This window comes from Sus scrofa, chromosome 2, assembly GCF_054392235.1.
Source record: "Sus scrofa isolate SSC_HxYL_T2T_F1_AM1 chromosome 2, Sscrofa_HxYL_maternal_Yorkshire_Landrace_v2.0, whole genome shotgun sequence".
NCBI lineage: Eukaryota > Metazoa > Chordata > Mammalia > Artiodactyla > Suidae > Sus > Sus scrofa.
This window is the reverse complement of record NC_139384.1, coordinates 92,619,705-92,642,765: the sequence shown is the minus strand read 5'-3', so window position 1 is coordinate 92,642,765 and position 23,061 is coordinate 92,619,705. Positions and strand designations below refer to the sequence as shown.

The following is a 23,061-nucleotide window of genomic DNA, read 5'->3' as shown; positions in this document are numbered from 1 at the left end:
TGCTTTCATGCAAAACTACCTCCTTAAACTATATATCTGTAGAGCATGTTATAATATTTAAAAATAAAACATATTTTTATTCTCACAGTGTATTATTATAAACATTTTAAAATAAATTTAAAATTCCTTTACACCTTTGAAGAATTTTTATTTTTTTTAGGGCCACAAGCGCAACATATGGAAGTTCCCAGGCTAGAGGCTGAAGTGGAGCTAAGGCTGCAGCCTATGCCACAGCCAAAGCCATGCTAGACCAAATCGCATCTGCAAGCTACACTATAGCTTATGGCTATGCTTGATTCTGAACCCACTGAGAAGGGCCAGGGATGGAACCGGCATCCTCATGGATACTAGTTGGGTTCAATTCCGCTGAGTCACAATGGGAACTCCCTGAAGAATTTTTAAAGTTTAAATACACAGAATTTAAACAATTACTGCTCTTAGTCAAAAGTCTAGGCTTCAGAGCTCTTGAGTGCTCCAATAATAACCTCATGCACAAAAGCAAAACATCTCTACAAATTCTCACACACGTCTTGGAAAAAATAGAAGACTGCTTTCAAATTATTTCTAGCAGCTCACAAAGTGAGATACATAAAATATGACAAAAATTGCAGACATCTCTTGGGTTTCATACTATGAAAAACATCAATTTAAATAGGAAGGGTTGTGGACCCTTTCTCCAAGTCAAATCATCACCTATTTTGAATGACAGTAACATCAGCATTAATGCATAACCTTATTAATTACTGAAATGTCACCCCTTGTAGAATAAGCAGTATACATCAATATATAGTGATGAGTTTCATATTTATGACGTTAGAATGTTTAAAGATGGCTATCAATGGAGAAAACAATCTCAATGTATATCTGAAAACAAAGACACATTTATTTAATCTTTAAAAGATATATATTCTAACACACTAATATTCCTTTGGGCAAACCTACTGTTCATTAAGTAAACATTAATATCTGAAGGCCTTCAAACCACATTCAGATTTTTACGTCACTCCATAGACATGCTAACACCAATGGACAGCAGCCCCTCTACCTGTTCAATAAACAAAAGCTCGCTGCCACACATTACAACTAGTTGACTTACCTTCAACTGCACTAGCAGGGTCACATTCTTCAAATTCAATAAGGCCTGGAAAAAAAAAAGTACTAGTTAAAAAAAAAAAAAGCTGGTAGAAAACAATCAGATCAGATCCCATTACATCTTTATACCTGTTCCAAAAAGTGGCCCAGTGTTACCTAACAGTAACATCAGAAAACATCAGAAAATCATTTAAAAATCAAATCATTTAAAAATCAAATGAGCCTAGGGAGTTCCCTGGTGGCACGGTGGATTAAAGATCAGACACGTCACTATTGTGGCGTGGGTTAGATCTCTGGCCTAGGAACTTTCTCATGCCACAGGCATGGCCAAAATGAAAAAAAAAAAAAAAAAAAACCTAACAGTGAAAAAAACTGAGACTAGCCTATCATCATGATCACAATTTACTAAATACTCTTTATACAGAATACTGCAGAATTGGAGAAACAGATTTAACATGCAGTTTCCGCTTTCAAGAAACTTGCTGTACATACAGTTGAGAGAAAACTGTATCATAACAGGCAGCTGCTGAATTCTTGGTTGCGCTGTTGGGAAGAACAGGAGAACCAAGGTAGTAAATACTACTAGAATGGAAGCCTGGGACCCCTGTCTTGTTCACCACTGTCAACTAGCAAATAATGCCTTCCATAAATATTTGCTAAATAAATAAATGAGTTAATTACATACTAGATAATGGTGATGCTCAATCATAACCCAGATTAACTATATAGCAGGTCAAGGAATTTGAACTGTAGTTTGCAGGCAATGGGAAGAGTTTTCATGTGAGAAAGTGAACACACACATCCCTGCAAAGTGGTCTTACAGAAAAATTAACTCGGCACTGCTATGAGGGATAGGCTGTAGAGAGGGAGATAATGATAAAATGGAAACCAGCTGAAAAACAAAATAGTCCTGAAATGACAGGTTTACTGAAACTAATCTTAAATGCTGTAATGTATGGTATATTTTATCCATAAAATACCAAATTATTTAGACACTAAAGTACCAAAAAGTATGGATTACTCTACTCAAATCTACCCAAAGCTAAATATCAGACTAAAACATTATGTCCCACCAGATTGTCATCTTAGCCTTGTTTTATAATATATAAATTTATACAAGTCCAGCATTTTTTGTGAAATAATTTTCTTTTGGTTGCGCTGTGGCACATGGAAGTTTCTGGGCCAGGAAATCATATCTGAGCTGCAGGTGCGTCCTATACCAAGCTGCAGCAATGCCACAGGCTGCAGATAAAACCCCACCCCCTCAGCAGCAACCAGAGCCACCAGAGAGACAACGCCAGATCCTTAACCCACTGCGCCACAGTGGACACTCCTGTGAAATGACTTTTAACTTAACTAATAGTAATTGGACACTCTGCTACATCAAGAAATTTTAAAATACAGCTTAAAGTAAAGAGTAGGTAATAGAGGGTTTCATTACTGGTCCTTCTGAGATGTTAAGCTTAATATAACTGTATAAATTTGTCACAGTTCTCATTGATCATTCCATCATCAAAGAAACCACTAATGAACAAGAAAAAAATTTCTCCTGAAGTAGGAACATCTAAAAATATTGGTTAAAGTGTCCTTCTTGCCCCTAAATCGAAGATTTACTTCCTCAGTTCCAGTTTCTATTCAAATAGAGTGGATTAACATTTAGAGTAAGCAGAATAAGAGAGTCATAAATGTGAGTTGGTAAATAAGGCCCTAATCAATTAACTAGCACTATCTTATCTACTGGGGCAGTCTTATGATATATATCATATGGCTTAAAAAACAATTACACTGAACACTTCCATCCAAGAAATTCTTAGTCAGAAAAAGGCCTAATTAAAATTTTGAGGACTTCCAAGTCCCTTCTGTAAACCTGGAAGCTAAGAATTCATTAGACAAAAGGTAATGAGCTTGTTCTTAGAATCTTTTAAAGACCTATATTAACTGTTTACAAAGAGATGAGAACTGAAAAATCAGTAAAGGTAAAGAATTTTAGTAGTATGTGCATCTGATAAACAGCAACATTTTGTTTGGTGTAAAAATCATAAAGAATGAAAAGTATGTACCTAAATTACCAACAGCTTAATGCATATTATTAGTTTTATCACGTACTAATAAAGCTTGAGAGAGTATAACCACTCTCAAAAAAAAAGACAACAGAACTGTGGTTAGTCCAAAGTTTTCTTATAGTTACTGGGGCACATCATTTGTGCCCATTAGCTATTTACAGAATTGCTAATACTCAGGCTATGGGCTTATTCTAGAGAACCAAAAAAAAAAAAAAAAAAAAACCAATGCCAGAGAAACTGCATTATTTATAAATATTTTTAAATGCAGCATCTAGAAAAACTTTTACATCACCTTAGCAAATACGGTATATAGTCTTTTAAGATCTTTGGATGTCCTCATACATGTGGAAAGAGCAAGGCATTCCTTAACCCTCTAAACATCAATTCCTTTAAATAAAATTCTATATTTTTCTCTCAAACATTTTTGCTATACCAGACATACCTTGATTGATTTGCTCTTTACCTTTTTAAACACCCTCTTAAAATCCATTTGAAATAGAAAAATATCTGATGAAAATAAGCTATTCAAAATGACGTTTTTGAAACATTAAGATGCCGAAAGCTTTCAAATTGTATTTATATTAAAAAAATTTTAATTGAACTCTATCCACACATAAGCTTTTCTTTTAAAAATAGAAATACTAACAGTTTCTGGACTAATAAAACTAAACATATGCCCTTAAAAAGAAACCCATTAAATCATGCATGAAGATTTTCTTTTTCAAATGGCATACACTCCACATGCCGCTTCACATGGCAAAGCTTTGCGTGCCTGGCTCAGTGCCAGTTGACAGCTCAGCTGGATATCAATACACATTCTGACCCCCCTTGTAGAATGTCACTTCTGAACTGTTTCACAAGCAGAAAGTTTATTCAGCATCTCCCTCAAATGCAGTCCACTGCCCATCATTCTGCTATTTAATCATAAGACAAGTTACTTTTTTTGACAGTACCAAAGCCAGAGTGAGAGTCAGAAAGAATAGTGTGCTACAAATGGAATTTCAACTGTTTTAGGCTCAATTAATTCTGTTGTCAAAATGAATAACTGCTCTTAGTGCTTAGATTCTATGCTGGGCCACAAGGGCAATTTAGTTTGTAAAAGCAAATAAGACCATTTTGGCTCTGTCTTCAGATGCTCTTTTACACATTATCTAAAAATGCCATCACGAGTTCAATTAAAGGCAAAAGAAATTAAAGGCAGACCTCAAGGAGGGCAACAATCCAAAGCAAAACAATTCTTATATATGATGCTTTAATCCTCAGGTAGGAATGAATTATTGCTAGCAAAAGAAAAAGTCAATAACCTAAACAATTCACCCAAACCTAATTTGGATCAAAACTTTTAAGAAATGTTACAGGAGGAAAGAATTTAACAGTAATCCTTAATCACTACATGTATTTTGTGGAATAAGGCAGAATATAAAAAATGTGAAATATTTAATTAACAGTTTTCATTGTTTTGGAATCAATTCGAAATCTCACGAGGTTCCCACGTGGTGCAATGGGTTAAAGATCCCGCATTGGGAGTTCCTGTTATGGCTCGTTGGAAACAAACCCAAATAGTATCATACCATGGGGATGCGGGTTTGATCCCTGGCCTCGCTCAGGAGGTTAAGGATCCAGTGTTGCTGTGAGCTGCATTGTAGGTCGCAGATGCGGCTTGGATCTGGCGTGGCTGTGGCTGTAGCCCCAATTCAACCCCTAGCCTGGGAACTTCCATATGCCACACCTTCGCCCCCACCACCCCAAAGAAAAGATCCAGTATTGCCACAGCTGTGGTGCAGGCCACAACTGCAGTGCAAGCCTGGGAACTTTCACATGCCATAGGTCTAGCCAAAAAAAAAAAAAAAGTAAATCTCAGGCCACCAATAGGGAAAATTTGCAACTTTGTCTAGTTACAAACTCAAATAAGAAATCTGGGCTTAAAAAAAAAAAGAAAGAAAGAAAGAAATCTGGACTACTCAAATCAAGTATATTTCTGCATAAAACCACAGAAGACTGCTTCTAATCAGAAGCCAAAGTAAAACATACAAACATACCCAGACCCCAAAGTCTAACAAAAAGTGATGGGTGAGGGTTTTGAGGAGAGCGAGGGAGAGAGAAAAAGAGACAAAGGAAGGAATAAAGGGAAAGAGAGTATGGGAAGAGTGACTCATAAACAATGGGAGTCAATGCCATTTTCAGACTTGCTCCTGGGCCTATGAAACATAACACGGCCACATACCTAAGAGACTGGGATGATGAACAAGACCAGCTAACATGAAAGAGAGCATCAGGGAGTTCCTGTTGTGACTAGTATCCATGAGGATTCAGGTTCCACCCCTGGCCTTGCTCAGTGGGTCAGGGATCCAATGTTGCTAGGAGCTTCGATATAGGTCCCACACACAGCTCAGATCCCGAGTTGCTGTGGCTGTGGCTAGGCCAGCAGCTGTAACTCTGATTCTGTAGCTCCGATTTGACCCCTAACCTGGGAACCTCCATATGCTGCAGGTGTGTCTCTAAAAAGACCAGGAAAAGGAAAAAAGAGCATCAAACGCTAGTTGGTGGTGGTGGCATGGGGCACAGAGGCTTGAATCTTGGTTTTGCCACTTGCTGTTGGCTGATTACCTTGGACTAGTTACTTAACTCTTTTTGAATCTAGGTCTTGTTGTTTTTATGAATGATATGAGGTAATAATACCTTTTGCCATATTTGCCTTCTCTTTCTCTCTCTACATATACTCATTACACAGTTTTTTTTTTCTTTTTTCACTTGCTAAATCATCTGAAAGTAAGTTGCAACATCAATGCTACTTCACTTCAGGAGTATTTTTTTGTTTGTTTGTTTTTGGGTTTTTTTTTTGGCCTTTTCTAGGGCCGCTCCTGCGGCTATGGAGATTCCCAGGCTAGGGGTCTAATCGGAGCTGTAGCCACCGGCCTACACCAGAGCCACAGCAACGCAGGATCCAAGCCGCGTCTGTGACCTATACCATAGCTCACAGCAACGCCAGATCCTTGACCCACTAAGCAAGGCCAGGGATTGAACCCGCAACCTCATGGTTCCTAGTCGGATTCGTTAACCACTGCGCCACGACGGAAACTCCTGGAGTATTTATTTTAATAAAAAGCTTGTAGCAACAATTCTCTCAATCCAGTGGTTCGAAATTCCAACTCCTATTTGAATCTCCTAGCATGATGCTTCCTGAATCAGAACCACCTGGAGGGCTTGTTAAACCACAAATTGTTAGGCCTCACCCACAGAGCATCCTACATAAAAGGTATAAGTTGGTACTCAAGAATTTGCATTTTAAACAAATTCCCAGGTGATGCAGATGGTTCTAGGGTCACATTTTGATTTTTTTTTTTTTTTTTTTGGTCATTTTTGCTATTTCTAGGGCCGCTTCCGCGGCATATGGAGGTTCCCAGGCAAGGGGTCTAATCGGAGCTGTAGTCACCAGCCTACGCCAGAGCCACAGCAACGCGGGATCCGAGCCACGTCTGCAACCTACACCACAGCTCACGGTAATGCCGGATCCTTAACCCACTGAGCAAGGGTAGGGACGAACCCACAACCTCATGGTTCCTAGTCGGATTCATTAACCACTGCGCCACGACGGGAACTCCGGGTCACATTTTGAAAACTAAAGTTCTGGGGATCCACAGGGTCCATGCTAGATATTCAGTAAGTCTAGACAGTGCTTCTCCAATTTTACTGCACATACAAACTGCCTGTGGATCTTATTAACATGCAGCTTCTGATTCAGTAGACTTCAGGTAGGGCTTGAGGGAGTCTGCATTTATAACAAGCATCCAGTGATGTAATGCTATAGGTTCTCAATAATGGCTGCACATTAGAATCAGACAAGTTTTGAAACATGGTGATACCAAGGACATGCCCCTTACCAAGTGACATAGAGAGATGGGATTAAGATGGCAGAATAGAAGGACTGCAGCTCAACCTCTCTCCTAAAAACAACAAAATTTACAACCAAATGCTGAGCAATCTTCAACCAAATGGACCTGAAACCTTAAAAAAGATATCCTACTCCAGAAGACAAAAAGGAGGCCACATCAAGAGGTAGGAGGGGCGATTACACGGTATAAGCAACTCCATACCTCCCAGGTAGGAAGCCCCACAGACTGGAAACCCCACAGCTGGTTTACAGACTCACCTACAAGAGTCAGAGTTCTGAGCCCCACATCAAACTGCCACGTGTGGGGATCTGGCACTGGGAGAAAGAGTCCCTGGAGCATCTGGCATTGAAGGCCAGTGGGGCTTGTGTGCAGGAGCTCCATGGGACTCGGGGAAATGGAGACCCCATTCTCAAAAGATGCACACAGACTTTCACCAGCACTGGGTCCCAGGGCAAAGCAAAGTCTCCATAGGAATCTGGATCAAACCTGACTGCAGTTCTTGGAGAACCTTCTGGGAAAACGGGTGAATGTGGCTTGTTGCAGGGAAGGGCATTGGAAGCAATGCCCTTGGCAGTATTCAGCAGCATGCCTTTCTCTGGAGGTGGCCATTTTGGGGAAATCTGCCCCACCCCTCAGTGCTGAGAAGCCCCAGGGCAAACAACAACCCAGGTGGGATCACAGCCCCGCCCCTCAGTAAACAGGCTGCCTAAAGACCCTCCAGGCACACAGCTGCCTCTAATCCCATCCAGAGACAAAGCCCCACCCACCAGAGGGATAGGAATCAGCTCCAGCTACCAGGGACAAGCATCAGTCCCTCCCATCAGGAAGCCTACAGCAAGCCAGCACCCCCCCCATACCAACTTCAGCCACAAGGGAGGCAGACACCAGAAATAAGAGAGGCTACAACTCTATTATCTGTAAAAAGGTCACCACACCAAAAACCGATAAAAATGAAATGACAGAGAACTACAACTCAGATGAGGGAGAAAGAAAAACCCCAGAAAAACAGCTAAGTGGTCAGGAGATTCTCAGCCTCCAGAAAAAAGACTTTAGACTGTTGATGCTGAAGATGATGCAAGACATTAGAAATAAACTGGAGGCCAAGGCGGATAATTTACAGGAAACACTGAGCAAAGAGATTACAAGACACAAAACAAACAAGAAGAGATGCAAAATACAATAACTGAAATAAAAAATTCATTAGAAGCAGCCAATAGCTGAATACAGGAGGCAGAAGAACGAATGAGGGAGGTGGAGGACAGATTTGTGGAAATTATGGATGCGGAACAGAAAAAAGATTGAAAACAAATGAAGAGAGTCTCAGAGAACTCTGGGGCAATGTTAAATGCACCAACATCCCTATTATAGGGGTGCCAGAAGGAGAAGAGAGAGAAAGGGCCAAATGACATAAAAATTTCTGAGATAGTGCACTGTCTGTAATTTTTTTTTTTCTTTTTGCCTTTTCTAGGGCCACTCCTGCAGCATATGGAGATTCCCAGGCTAGGGGTGTAATCAGAGCTATAGCTGCTGGCCTAAGCCAGAGCCATAGCAACATGGGATCCGAGCTGCATCTGCAACCTACACCACAGCTCATGGCAACGCCAGATGCTTAACCGACTGAGTGAGCTAGGGATCAAACCCGCAAACTCAAGGTTCTTAGTCGGATTCGTTAACTAATAAGCCACAACGGGAACTCCTGTAAATTTTTTAGTATGAGAAAGAAATAAAAAGGAAAGGTTGGCAATCCCATCCTGGCTCAGCGGAGACAAATCCGACTAAGAACTATGAGGTTTCGGGTTTGATCCCTGGCCCCGCTCAGAGGGTTAAGGATCCAGCATTGCCATGATCTGTGGTGTACAGTCACAGAAGCCTATTGGACCTGGTGTTGCTGTGGCTCTCATGTTGGGTGAGCAACAGTTCCTAGCCTGGGATCCTCCATATGCCATGGGTGCGGCCCTGAAAAGATGGAAGAAAAAAAAAAATTAAAAAAAAAAAAAGAAGAGGAAAGGGAAAAAAATTTCCATGAATGATTCTCACGTGTACTCAAGGCTTGAGAAGCAGTAATGAGGCAAACTTAGGAAACATGGTCTTAAATCAAAGAAAAAGGTCTTTAACCATGACATTTCAGTCACTGTAAAAAACCTAAATTTTCCTCTAATTCTCCAAACACAGCGTATTGGCACTGAAGTATAATCTCCTCCTACATCCAAAATCTGACACTACCTCCAGACACCCAAAACTGAGTCATGTTTTCACTTTCCGTGATCCTGACAAAAACGTCAGGGAGGGGTTCCTATCATGGCTCAGCAGAAACAAATCTAACTAGTATCCACGAGAACGCAGGTTCGATCCCTGGCCTTGCTCAGTGGGTTAAGGATTGGGCGATGCCATGAGCTGTGGTGTAGATCACAGACAAGACTAGGATCTGGTGTTGCTGCGGCCGTGGTGTAGGCCGGCAGCTGTAGCTCCGATTCATCCCCTAGCCTGGGAACTTCCATAGGCCAAAGGTTCGACCGTAAAAAGCAAAAAAAAAAAAAAAAAAAAAAAAAAAATTCAGGGATTATACTCCACTCACTATGATCTCTTTTCTCTGGGAACTTCCCCATTTACAAGTGGTAGAAAAGCCAAGTTCAGACTACATGACCTGGTCAGAACTGACGAGACTAGAAAGATCACCCCAGCCCATGTTTACCTAGATCAGAACTGGTATAGAAAAGGAGCAAAAACCTGGATTAATTCTGAGCTGTGGCTAATATTAATTACTGGGAGGTCACCTTACATGACATACACCTGGAAAAGCAAAGAAGGCCACTCTGCGGAGTTCTCTTGTGGCTCAGTGAGTTAAGGATCGTGTTGTCACTGCAGTGGCTCAGGTACTTAGTGTTCCTTACTAGTCTGAGTTTCCTTCTGCCTGGCTATATTCCTCATTTTGGATCCATGGGATACCTCAGTTTCTTTCGTATAAATTTCCTTTTAAATTCAAATTGATTTAACTTCTTTTACATACTGCAAAAAGAACTAAAACCCCGTCCTCATTCTTATGCATGGGTAAAAATGTAATCTGCTTACTTTTTTACTTCTACTTTGTTGCCAGTGTTTATACATTGAAGATATTTTTAATGGCTACTTCAAATTAATGAACTAAGCTTTCCTTAAAGTCTACTCAAAAGTGTTTAATCTTTACTTCACAATTTAGGATTATTGTGATGATGACCAGTTACTATGCTGTGATACGACTGCACATGTAGTTGGTGCAGGATGTGAGATTAAATGATTTCCGAATCCGAAAAGAACAGCACGATCAATTTTTTGAAAAAAGATTAGGTATAATAAGCTACACAATTCTAATGTGTTATGACATACCTGCTACTATACCACACAAGAAGTACATTCTCTAACAAAGGGGAAGGCAAAGGTTGTCTGTAAAAAGTCAGTAAATATTTTAGACACTGTGGGCCTTAAGATGTCATAACTAGTGACCTCTGTTGTTGTACTGTGAAAGCAATACATAAATGAGTGTGACTGGTCAAATAAACTTTCATGGACATTAATATCTGAATTTCATACTTTTATGGATCACAAAATACTGTTCTTCTTTTGATCTCCCCTCCGCCCCCTGCTGCCCAGTTCTTTGCTTATGGGCCTCAAAAAGAGACAAAGCTCAGTCTGGTTCAATGGCCACATTTTGCAGATTTCTTCTCAAAAGTACATAAAAGACAGTCATTGTCAGGAGGCATATGCATCCCACAGAGCTCAATGCACTGTCCTAGGTGGCCAGGACACAATAGGTGGAGGTCTACTCCTACATAAATTGAAGGTTTTTCTATGTTATTTTCCTTGCAAGTTCTCCTCTTTTACTCTCCTATTTGTGCTCATCTACAGTACCCTCCTCACTAATCATCTATTCTTCTTTTCTCCTTCTCTAGTCATTCCCAATTATTGTCAAATAGAAAAGCCAAGCAATCATAGCAAATTTGGTATAGTTGGTGGGTCTTTGGCCTTCATAGCTACTTTTAATTTTGCCTTCTACACAAGGATTTCTGCCTCTCTGAATTTAAAAAACAAAAACAAACCAAAAAACTCTTTTGTGGGGGAAGTGATAGGAGGCATTATTTATAGGTTTAACATTATTTTAAAGCCTTGAGCGGTCTGGAAAGATGATCGCGAGATTTTAATTTTTTTTAACTATATATTCTACCCTACACTTAAAATAATATACCTAATGTAGAAGATAAAATACTCCAAATATCTACAATAATTAATTTCACATCTAGAAAGTCGACTACAAGATTCTCATTTTCCCCTTTTTGTTTGTGGCTCCTTGCATTTTATGTCTGGGGTTTTTTTTCTATTTGCATCTTCAAGGATAGCATAGTCCCTGGAAGTCCTCAAGTGGAAGCTATAAACCTATATTATCATATAGTGAAAATATAGATAAGCTTTGCAAAAAGTCTTTTATTGAAATATATTATACACTGGCGAACTTTTTTGCTTTTTAGGGCTGTACCCATGGCATATGGAGGTTCCCAGGCTAGGGGTTGAATCAGAGCTAAGCTGTTGGCCTACATCACAGCCACAGCAACACCAGATCTGAGCTGTGTCTGTGACCTATACCACAGCTCATGGCAATGCCAGATCCTTAACCCACTGAGCGAGGCTAGGGATCAAACCTGCAACCTCATGGTTCCTAGTTGGATTCGTTTCCACTAAGCCACGACGGGAACTCCTATACTGGCCAACTTTTTAAGTTATTCTTCTGTTCCTTATAAATGGAAACTTGCTTAACTTTTATGAATTATAGTTAGCATAGAGCAAAATTAGAATGACTATAGGAAAATATAAATATAAAATATTTCCTATAAATAGGAAATTTTTTAAATGTGGATTTTAATCTCCTTTTGCAATTAGAACACATGAGAATGGACAGGAATACTAAGATAATGTCATTAGAACAAAAGCATTCAAAATTAGAAAACATCTGTTTATTCATTATCCTTTCCGACCACAGGTGCTTTGATACTCAAAGCATCCACTTAAGTGGCTCAAATACCAGAAGAGTCAGACAGTATAACACTTAAAAAGTAATAACAAAAACATTAAGGAGGCTTCTCAAAAAATTAAAAATAGAACTACCATATGATCTAGCAATTCCACTTCTGCATATTTATCTGAAGAAAATTAAATCACCATCTTGAAAAAAAATATCTGCACTCCCATGTTCAACACAGCTTTACAGCAGCAAAGACATGGAAACAACCTAAGTGTCTACTGACTGAATGGATAAAGAAAATGTATTTTATATATATGTGTGTATATATATATATATATGTATGTATGTATGTGTGTATATAAAACAAAATAGCCATAAAAAAAGAAGGAAATCTTGCCATTTGTGACAACACAGATGTACCTTGAGGGTATTATGCTAAGTGAAATAAGTCAGAGAAAGACAAATACTGAGTGATCTCACTTACATGGAACCTAGAAAACAAAAAACAAAAAAACTGGACTTATAGATACAGCAGATACAGCAGATGGGGGGGCCTCCCACTGGACAAAATGGGTAAAGGTGGTCAAAACATACAAACTTTCAGTTGTAAGTCCTGGAGTTCCTACTGTGGTTCAGCAGTAGCGAACCTTACTAGTATCCATGAAGACACAGATTCAATCCCTGGCCCTGCTCGGTGGGTTAAGGATCCAGCATTGCCATGAGCTGTGGCAGAGGCCACAGGTGCGGCTCGGATCTGGTGTTTCTGTGCCTGTGGCGTAGGTCGGCAGCTGCAGCTCCAATTTGACCCCTAGCCTGAGCGCTTCCATAAAAGACAAAAAAAAAAAAAAGTCCTGAAGATGTAATTAATACACAGCATGGTGACTTTAGTTAACAATACTATATTAACAATACGATACCATGTATTTGAAGCTGCTAAGACAGTACAGTCATTCCTCATTATCCAAAGGCAACTGGCTCTAGGACCCCTGCAGACACTAAATTCCAAAGATGCTCAAGTTCCTTTTCTGGCGTAAGGCAGAAAGTCCTCCATATGCATGGATGTGGAAGCCTCAAAGAGAGGGCCAACTGTATTTCTTAAAAGTGCTTATCTCAAGAAAAAAATTGTAACTGTGTGAGAATAGATGTTAACTAAACTTACTTTGGTAATCATTTCCATATATACATATATCAAATCATCATGTTGTATACCTAAAAGCTAATGCAATGTTGTATCAATTATACCTCAATAAAAAGGTAACAACAAAAATGACACTGTGTATAATAAGTAGTATAAAATAGTTTCAATGAATAAAGAAAAGAGTTAAACCCTCTCCAAGTGTTTGATTTACATAGGAGAATTGGAAACAAAGTTACAGGTTATATCTTTCAACATATAACTGAAAAAATATTCATTTTTCAGTGCAAGAGAAATAGGTGAACTTTTATTTATACTAGGTTTTTTAAGAATTAAGCCTTTATGGGAGTTCCCGTCGTGGTGCAATGGTTAACGAATCCGACTAGGAACCATGAGGTTGCGGGTTTGATCCCTGCCCTTGCTCAGTGGGTTAACGATCTGGCGTTGCCGTGAGCTGTGGTGTAGGTTGCAGACGCGGCTCAGATCCTGCGTTGCTCTGGCTCTGGTGTAGGCTGGCAGCTACAGCTCCGATTCAACCCCTAGCCTGGGAACCTCCATATGCCGCAGGAGCGGCCCAAGAAACGGCAAAAAAATAAAAATAAAAAAATAAAGAATTAGGCCTCTAGGAGTTCCCATTGTGGTGCAGTGGTTAATGAATCTGACTAGGAACCCTGAGGTTGCGGGTTCGATCCCTGGCTTCACTCAGTGGGTTGGCGATCCGGCGTTGCCATGAGCTGTGAGCTGTCGAAGACACGGCTGGGATGTGGCGTTGCTGTGGCTCTGGCGTAGGTCGGTGGCTACAGCTATGAGTAGACCCCTAGCCTGGGAACTCCATACGCTGCGGGAGCAGCCCTATAAAAGGCAAAAAGACAAAAAAAAAAAAAAAAAAAAAAAAAAGAATTAGGCCTCTTGCTTTCTTTTTAAAATGTGTATCCCACAGGACTAAAACCAGCTTACAAAGGAACTTATCCACCAGAGGGAGCCCTTACAAAACAGGAGAAAAAAATGTTAACAGCAAAAATAGTATACACAATTAAAGGTCTGAATACATTTCGCAAAATAAACTCCTTTAAGTCCATCAATTCCCCACAATCACATGTGCTTTTTTCTGAGAAACACAGAATGTCCATCATTGTAATGTGCTCCCTCTAGTGCCCATAATCAGAACAAATACATACAAGAAAGAGCTGTAACCAGCCGCCCACAGCAAGTCATCTAGAGAATAATCTTTTCCATTCCACCCCCACACCACTCCTTTTCCCCACCCCTTAGTTAGTTCTAGGATCATTTATTTTGAAAATCATTCACCTATATATACGACATCAATAGTCATCCTGAAACAGTCACCTAATTCTGGGATTAGTAATTCTAGGAATGCCCATGTCATCACCCATCTTGGCCTGCCTCTTAGCATTTAGTTACAGAAATTTCCTATGTGTCTTAGTACATGTCTTGAGATCAGTTAAATTTAAACAATATCTAATAGTAGCTACCTATTAATCAGGGGTGTATTAATTTCTGGAAAATAACATTTATTAAGTACTCAATAAATGCTACATGATTATCTCATGTAAACCTCACAACAACCCAATGAGGTAGGTACCATATAATCCTCACTTTACAGATGATGGCATTGAGGACTATAGGTCTCACTGGTAGTAAACAATAGACCCCAAACTACAGGGCTAAGTTCTAGAAAGTGAACTTTTTCTTGAGATAACTGTAGATTCACATACAGTTTAAAAAAAAAAAATACGGCAAGACCCCTTGTAAACTTTGCCTGGTTTCCTGCAATGAAAACATTTTGCAAATGTATATTGTAATGTCACAAACAGGAAACTGATAACTATACAATCCACCAACCTTACTTATAGTTCTGTATAAGGCATTTTTAACCAGCCAATACACATTTGCTTTTATTCCATCAATACTTCTAAATGCCCTCTGTAAAAAAATTCGGTTGTTTTTATTTCTCAACTGGTCTTTACTTATTATTTAATCTTTACAATGAATTTTAGTGTTCCACACTATTCTGCAGTTACTGTATTTCAGCATCTTCATTCTCTTGAAGTATATAAACTTACTTAGTTCTATTTTTCTTTTCTGGCCACCCCAAGGCATATGGAGTTCCTGGGCCAGGGATCAGATCCAAGCCGCGGTTGCTGCAACATCCAATCCTTAACCCACTTCACTAAGCCAGGGATTGAACCCGTGTCCAGCACTCCAGAAACGTCACTAATCCTGTTGCACCACTCTAGGAACTCCTCACTTAGTTCTATTCTAATTTCTTCAAAGCATAGGCATGAAGGTCAAGGATCCTGAAATTTAATCCTGGTATTCTGCTATGTACTTAGTTTAGGCAAATAAATTAACCTCTTAATATTTCCCTCATCTGTAAAATGGGTATAATAGGACCTACTTCTACTTCAATAAGTTCCTGAAGAGCAAAGTTCGCCTGCAAAGCAGTTGGCATAGTACACACACAAGATGAGAAATCACCAAGACTTTTCTAATAGTAAATCCATCCATTCCAAACTCTCAACATTCTAACTTCACAATATATGCCTATTTGTTCATTCTTTCAACAAAAATGTACTGTTTACACATAAAGATAAAAGTACCTACCTGTATACAGAACTTTTCTGCTCAAGGACACAATTATTAAAATTTAAGGTACAAAGTTCTCTGTTTGATGGTAGAAGTAATACATGACCTGACGGTATGAACAGTAAAGAGCAAGCAGTTCAGGCTGGCTGCAGTGAAGGATGATGGAAATGAAATAATGGAAAGACATTAACCGATTGGGGGAGGCCAGATGCTGAAAAGCCTTTTTTGTGTGTCTTTTTAGGGCCACACCCATGGCATTTGGAAGTTCCCAGGCTAGAGGTTAAATTGGAGCCTCTAGCTGCCTGCCTACACCACAGCCACAGCAACACAGGACCAGAGCCACGTCTGTAACCTACACTGCAATTCACAGCAATGCTGGATCCTTAACCCACTGAGCGAGGTCAGGGATCAAACCCGCATCCTTATGGGTACTAGTCAGGTTCATTACCGCTGAGCCACAATAGGAACTCTTCCTTTCAAGGCTTTGAGTCTAAGTCCAGAATCTAAATTTCATTCTGTCTATAATGAAAAGTCAAAGATTTTAATGAGTAAGCAGTTATAAGTTCATAATCATGTAGCCATAACATCAACGTGCTCTAACAAGTAAAATATCCTAGAGAAGAAACCTCCACTGTGCCAGTATTTAGAAACCTGCTGCTGCAATCAATCAGGTAGGAAGAGCAAGCATGGAAAGAACATTTGAAGAGGAAAAAAAATACTACCATAATTGAATCAATACAATCTGAAACTTAAGAAAATGTGGGAAAAAGGAAGTGAAGATGATTTAGCTTTCAAGTCCTAATTCTGTGAATTGCCCCAAAGAAAAATGGCTCCCAGACTTCTCCACAAAGCACTTACCTATTCATTCCCCTGACTTTCAAACCTTATTTTAACTTCTTTACTGGACTAAATAATTTTTACCTGTGGAGTGAAATAAATATCTTGCAAGAATGTGGTATAACTAATAAATAGGTTCAAGAAATCTAGAAGACTCTAAGTTGCTAAGCAGGGAAAGGAAATGGTACTTATTACACTTGAAACACCATAATTAGCTTATTAAAAGTGAGATTAAGGAAATCTGTGATCATTTGTTTACAAACTAGGAACCAAGATTCCTATACTCAGTGTCTAAAACAGTACCTGGAATACTGTTAGCACTCAGTAAATATATTTGTTGAATACGTATGTGAATGGGAAAAGAAAAAAGCTATTAGATTTTAAGAAAAGTCTCAGTGCTCGGAGGGCTCGATATTCTCTCCCACTCCTTCTCTTACGAAAATGGCCTTCTATTGCTAAATCTACTTTTGAAACTATAAATAATTCTAATATTAATTTAGTAAAGGTATGATAACCACTTTAGGTTAACACTAAAGGTCAAAACAAAAATCGAATATACCATCAAACACTAAGTAAATGATATCTGAAATTGTACACAGATTTTAGATATCTCCCAAGCTCCATTTTGCCATTTTGGAATTTAAAGGCAAACATACTTGTTACTGGATGAGAACTTGAATATGTTTCCTTGCAGAGTTTGTCATCTTACCAGGTCTTTCCTTGCCAGTGCCTTTTGACTCAGAAAATTTTTGTATCAAGCTTTCAACTGTAGTGTTAGCCATGTTATTTATAAATTCTTCATGGACCTATTAAAATGAAATAAAGATGAATTTTTATCACTTTCCATAGATAGCCTGACTGTATTTCAGACAAAACTTACACAAAGCAATCAAAATTCATTACACCAAAATACATATTTTCTGACCCAAAGCCTTTGAGAACTTTCATTTACCTAACACACTCTGTTTCCTAACTTACACTGTTAGTAGAACTGTGGATACAAACCATTATTTACATGCACTCCTTAAAATATAGCCTCATAGCCTTAGAAGTCAAGGCAGTGTCCTGTTTCCATCTTTGAGTGTTTTAGAGACAGAAATCTTATAAATAAAACTTATACAATGATGAAAATAGTTTTAGAACTTTAGTAACAAAGAATAACAGACTTCATCTTTCTCTACTATATTTGAATGCACTCCAAATGTCATTTATTAAAACTCTTTTATATTTTTGTAAAATGTCTAAGCACAAGTTCTATAACTTATTGATGTTTCTATTCTAAATTTTAAAATAGTAAAACCTTAAAAAAGAACTATTCAAAGAATGGTAACTTTTATATAAAGAAGACTGAAGTTAATTTTAAAAATTAAGTTATCCTTGATAGCCAAACAATAAAAAATCCAGGTTATCTTATGTTTAATATACCTAAATACATATTCTTTGTCAGAAACAATGCAGTATCATGTTATGAGTCTGGATTTTTAAAGAGTTATAAAAGAACATAAAATTCTTATGAATCAGTTCAACAAGAGTAAAAACTTACCTGGCCTATTTGCAAATGAATTTCCTTTATAGCATTTGACAAGGATCCTATAATTTCCTTTATGTGAATGAGATGAGTTTCTTCAATATCTTGAAATTTCTGGGTAGCAAATACAAAAAAGTACACAAACACAGAAATAGTGTGAAATCAAAACTTTTTAGAAGTCATCTTAACATAGCTAACCAAATCTAGCAAGTTACCATTACTACAATGTTTCTAGACAAATGAGTCTAGTGAACATAGTAAAATAATAGCATCAAGAAAGTTAACTTTTTGTTATGCAATTTCTCAGGCAAATATGAATTTTTTCAGAATTAGAAGGAACCAGAAATTAAAATCTATAATCATGGTCAGAAAATTAGAAAGAGACCCAGAGGAGAAGAGTGTCATGAAAACCAAGGGAAAAGCATTTCAAAAAATGAAAAACAATTAGTTGGCTGAGCTAAAACTACAGTTTACTTCTTAAGACTTTACAATCTAACCCAAAGACTTTCAAAATGCCTAATTCTTGAAATGTTAATACAGAGTCACCGAAAGAGTCTGTGGTCAAAGAAATCTGGGAAAGCCTGAATATTCTATCTCAGCAATTCTCAACTGAAGGTAGGGATGATTCAGATGACCTGGGGAATGTTTTCAAACTACGAAACATATGATCCTCCATGACTACCTAGGTAATGAGCTGGAAAGAGGTGAAAAAGTTGCCTGGAAAACTCCCAGGTTATCTGATATTTATTCCTGGTGGGGGGACAATGCTACACTTGGCTTCAAAATAAACATACTAAAAACTGAAGAAACACTAAAGTAACAAAACTAGTTTCACTCCGCTAATCCGATGTCTTCCAAATTTCTTTGACCACACAACCCTTTTTTCTTCTTCTCTGAGTATCTATTAATAACTCATAGAAGAATAATTTTCCTCAAAACAGGATTTGGGAAATGCTGAACCGGCCATTTTCAAACAAAAATACAATTGTCATTTCCACTGCACAAATCTGATTACCCATTTTCTTGCCAAATCACATCAGTTCCAAAGAGTACGCTGAAATGTTTGCTATGTTTTCCTGGTTAGTTTATCAAATTAAATTCCCTCACCCCATATATAATGTCCAATTCTCTTCAGCACTGAGTTACATGATCAGAAATCACTAAGCCAAATGATCACATCCATATCTGTGTAAAGGGTCTGAACTTTAAAAAAAAAAAATCTCAATAATGGTGAAATCATAGTTTTGGCAGTAATGCGACAACAGTCTAAAAACTTAAATCAATTTTACTCACAAGGAATGTGAGTTAAAATAGAGTACCTGCTTGTCTTGACTAATTTTGCCAAGTCCAATGAGAATACCAATACTGTAAGATCCTGAATTACTCTTCAGAACTGAGCAGCAAGAACTACCACATGATCCAGCAAATCCACTTGTGGGCATATATCCTGAGAAACCCGTAATTCTACCTTTCTGTTTTTTCAAATTAAATAACTGAAAGGCAAAATTTTCATTGATAGAAAATTAACAAAAGTAAATGCCTTACAAATGAGCATTCCTAATGATTTAAAAGATAAAAGAGAACTTGCTGAAATCTACACTGTGGTTGCTATAGAAATTGAACTTTTAAATTTTTATTTAATATGGTTGATTTACAATGTTGTGTTAATTTCTGCTGTGCAGCAAAATGACTCAAATATATATATATATACATATATATATATATACATACACACACACACACACACATTCCTTTGCATCTTTTCTATCATAGCTTATCACAGGATATTGAATATAGTTCCCTGTGCTAAACTGTAGCACCTTGTTATTTATCCATCATATATAAAATAGTTTGCTTCTGCTAATCCCAAACTCCAATCCTTCCCTCCCCTATCCACCTCCTCTCAAGCCTGTTCCCTTTATCTGTGAGTCTATTTTTGTTTCATAAATATGTTGATTTGTGTCATATTTTAGATTCCACCTATAAATCTATCATGCGGAATTTGTCTTTCTCTTTCTGACTTCACTTAGCATGATAATCCCTAGGTCCATCCATGTTGCTGCAAATAGTATTATTTCATTCTTTTTAATGGCTAATACGCCATTGTGTGTGTGTGTATCATATCTTCTTTATCCATTCATCTTTTTTTTTTTTCCATCTTTTGATGGACATTTAGGGTTCTTCCATGCCTTGGATACTGTAAAAAGAGCTGCTATGAACATCGAGGTGCATGTATCTTTTCGAATTCATTATTGTCTGGGTATGTGCCCAGGAGAGGACTGCTGGAGCACACATCAACTCTATTTTTAGTTTTTTGAGGAACCTCCATACTGTTTTCCATACTGGCTGCACCAATTTACATTACAATTACATTACAATTTACATCAACAATGTAAGAAGATTCCCTTTTCTCCACACCCTCTTTAGGATTTATTATTTGTAGACTTTTTAACGATGGCTATTCTGCCCAGAGAGGTACCTCATGTAGTTTTGACTTGGATTTCTCTAATAATTAGCATCTTTTCATATGCCTATTGGCCATTTGTATATCTTCTTTGGAGAAATGTCTATTTAGGCCTTTTGCCCATTTTTCAATTGAGCTGTTTATTATTGAATTGTATTAGCTAGCTGTATATTTTGGAAGTTAAGGCCTTGATGGTCGATCACTGGCGATATTTTTTTCCCAGTTTGTAGGTTATCTTTTTGTTCTGTTTATGGTTTTCTGTGGTATGCAAAAACTTATGAATCTGATTAGGTCCCATTTACTTTCATTTTTATCTATTATTTCCTTGGGAGGCTGACCTAAGAAAACATCTGTATGATTTGTTGGAGAATGTTTTGCCTATGTTCTCTTCTAGGAGTTTTATGGTGACATGTCTTATGCTTAGGTCTTTAAGCCATTTTGATTTTATTTTTTGTGTATCCTGTGAGGGTGTGTCCTATCATTACTGATTTACATGTGGCTGTTCAACTTTCCCAGCATCACTTGCTAAAGAGACTATCTTTTTCTTCTTGCATATTCTTGCTTCTTTTGTCAAAGATTAATTGTTCATAGGTGGGTGGGTTTATTTCTGGGCTCTCTATTCTCTATTCTATTCTGGGCTCTGTATATCTGTTTTTGTGCTGATACTATAGTGTTTTAATTACTATAGCTTTGTGGTATTGTCTGAAGTCTGGGAGGGTTATGCCTCCTCTTTTTCTTTTTCTTCAGAATTGCTTTGGCAATTCTGGGTCTTTTATGGTTCCATATAAATTTAGGATGATTTGTTCTAGTTCTATGAAAAATGTCATGGATGATTTGATAAGGATCACATTAAATCTGTTAGAAATTGAAACTTTTTATCTCATTAGAGTTGAAGCCTCATTTAACACAATTAACTAAACCCTTCTTTAAACATTAAGATTTCCCAGTTGCCATGACATTTCCCAGTTTTCTTCCTTCTCTGGCTTCTCCTACTTGAATTTTATCATCTCTTCCTCTCCCAAACTGACAACAAGGAACTCTCAGAGCCTGGCCCTCACTTTCCCACACTATATCCAAAGGTGATATAACTATGGCTCTGTGTGACGACAAGACCCTCTTTTATAAAGGCCCAATCCCTTATTCAAAACCTTTGGAACCATGTCCTTTAGAATTCAAATATTTTAGATTTTTTAAAATAAAGATAACATGGAGTTCCTGTCGTGGCACAGTGGTTAACGAACCCGACTAGTATCCATGAAGACATGGGTTCGATCCCTGGCCTCACTCAGTGGGTTAAGGATCCAGCGTTGCCATGAGCTGTGGTGTAGGCCACAGAGGTGGCTTGGATCTGGCATTGCTGTGGCTGTGGTGTAGGCCAGCAGCTACAGCTCCAATTCAAGCCCTAGCCTGGGAACCTCCATAGGCCGCAGGCGCAGCTTTAAAAAAACAAAAAAAATTTTAAAAAGATAACATGGTGTTGTTACCATACATCTCATAAGACTACCAGCAGGACCAACAGTGGCATCCATTTATCAAACACTAAAGGAAAACACACATATTCAATCTAAGCAGGACAGAGACTATAAGCAGCCTTATAATAACAGTTCAAGTCAAGTTTTGCTCCCAAATGAGTACTGGAAAAAAACTGGTTTTCACGGCTTTTGGAGTTCAGAAGTGTGGATAAGGGACTATGAACATTATGTCCAGCCCAAATTACTGAGATCCTCCAAAATGTGATGTCTCCACTTAGGTACACACAGCTCAAAATAAACAGGTTCAAAACTGAACATCTGATCCCCTTGCTACCCCCTCAAACTAACGGCTCTTTATGTAGCTTTTGCCATTCATCTCTATCCACACAGGCTTACAAACCAAATCCTGGAAGGGATCTTGAATCCTCTTAGAATTCTCCCATCCACCCTAACCCTGCCATCTCCAAATGCATTCACTTCTGTCCTTCTCCAGGGCTACCACACTGACCCTCATCCTTCTCACCAGACAACTACACTGCCTTCTGGTTTACAGGACTCGCGATTCTCCTTTGGCCTCACCATAGTCCCTTCTTCATGAAACTGTCAGAAAAGGCTTTTAAACTGCAGATAAGATCGTGTCATATCGCTGCAGACAACTTCATCAGTGTTTTCGAACTGCTCTTATAAGAAAAACCTAAACCTTTACTAAAGCCTGATCCTTGACTATCTCCCTCCTTTTTTTTCCGGTCTTTTTTGTCTTTTTAGGGTCGCACCTTCACATATGGAAGTTCCTGGGCTAGGGGTCAAAACAAAGCTGTAGCCACCGGCCTACACCACAGTCACAGCAACCCGGGATCCAAGCCGAGTCTGCAACCTACACCATAGCTCATGGCAACGCTGGATCCTTAACCCACTGAGTGAGGTCAGGGATGGAACCCGCATCCTCATAGTTACTAGTCGGGTTCGTTCCTACTAAGCCA

General features: G+C 38.4%; 1 protein-coding gene across 6 annotated transcripts in view; it reads right to left on the bottom strand.

The window, feature by feature from the left end:
• Window positions 1-23,061, bottom strand: part of FCHO2 (FCH and mu domain containing endocytic adaptor 2) — a 138,321-nt gene that overhangs the window by 60,294 nt on the left and 54,966 nt on the right. For all 6 annotated transcript variants that reach the window (XM_085013800.1, XM_085013798.1, XM_021084438.2 and 3 more), the window contains 3 exons: window positions 18,161-18,259; window positions 17,327-17,423; window positions 1,097-1,141 (listed from right to left, as the gene is read on the bottom strand). In XM_085013800.1, coding sequence (XP_084869926.1) covers window positions 1,097-1,141; window positions 17,327-17,423; window positions 18,161-18,259 — 241 coding nt within the window. The remainder of the gene's footprint in view (window positions 1-1,096; window positions 1,142-17,326; window positions 17,424-18,160; window positions 18,260-23,061) is intronic.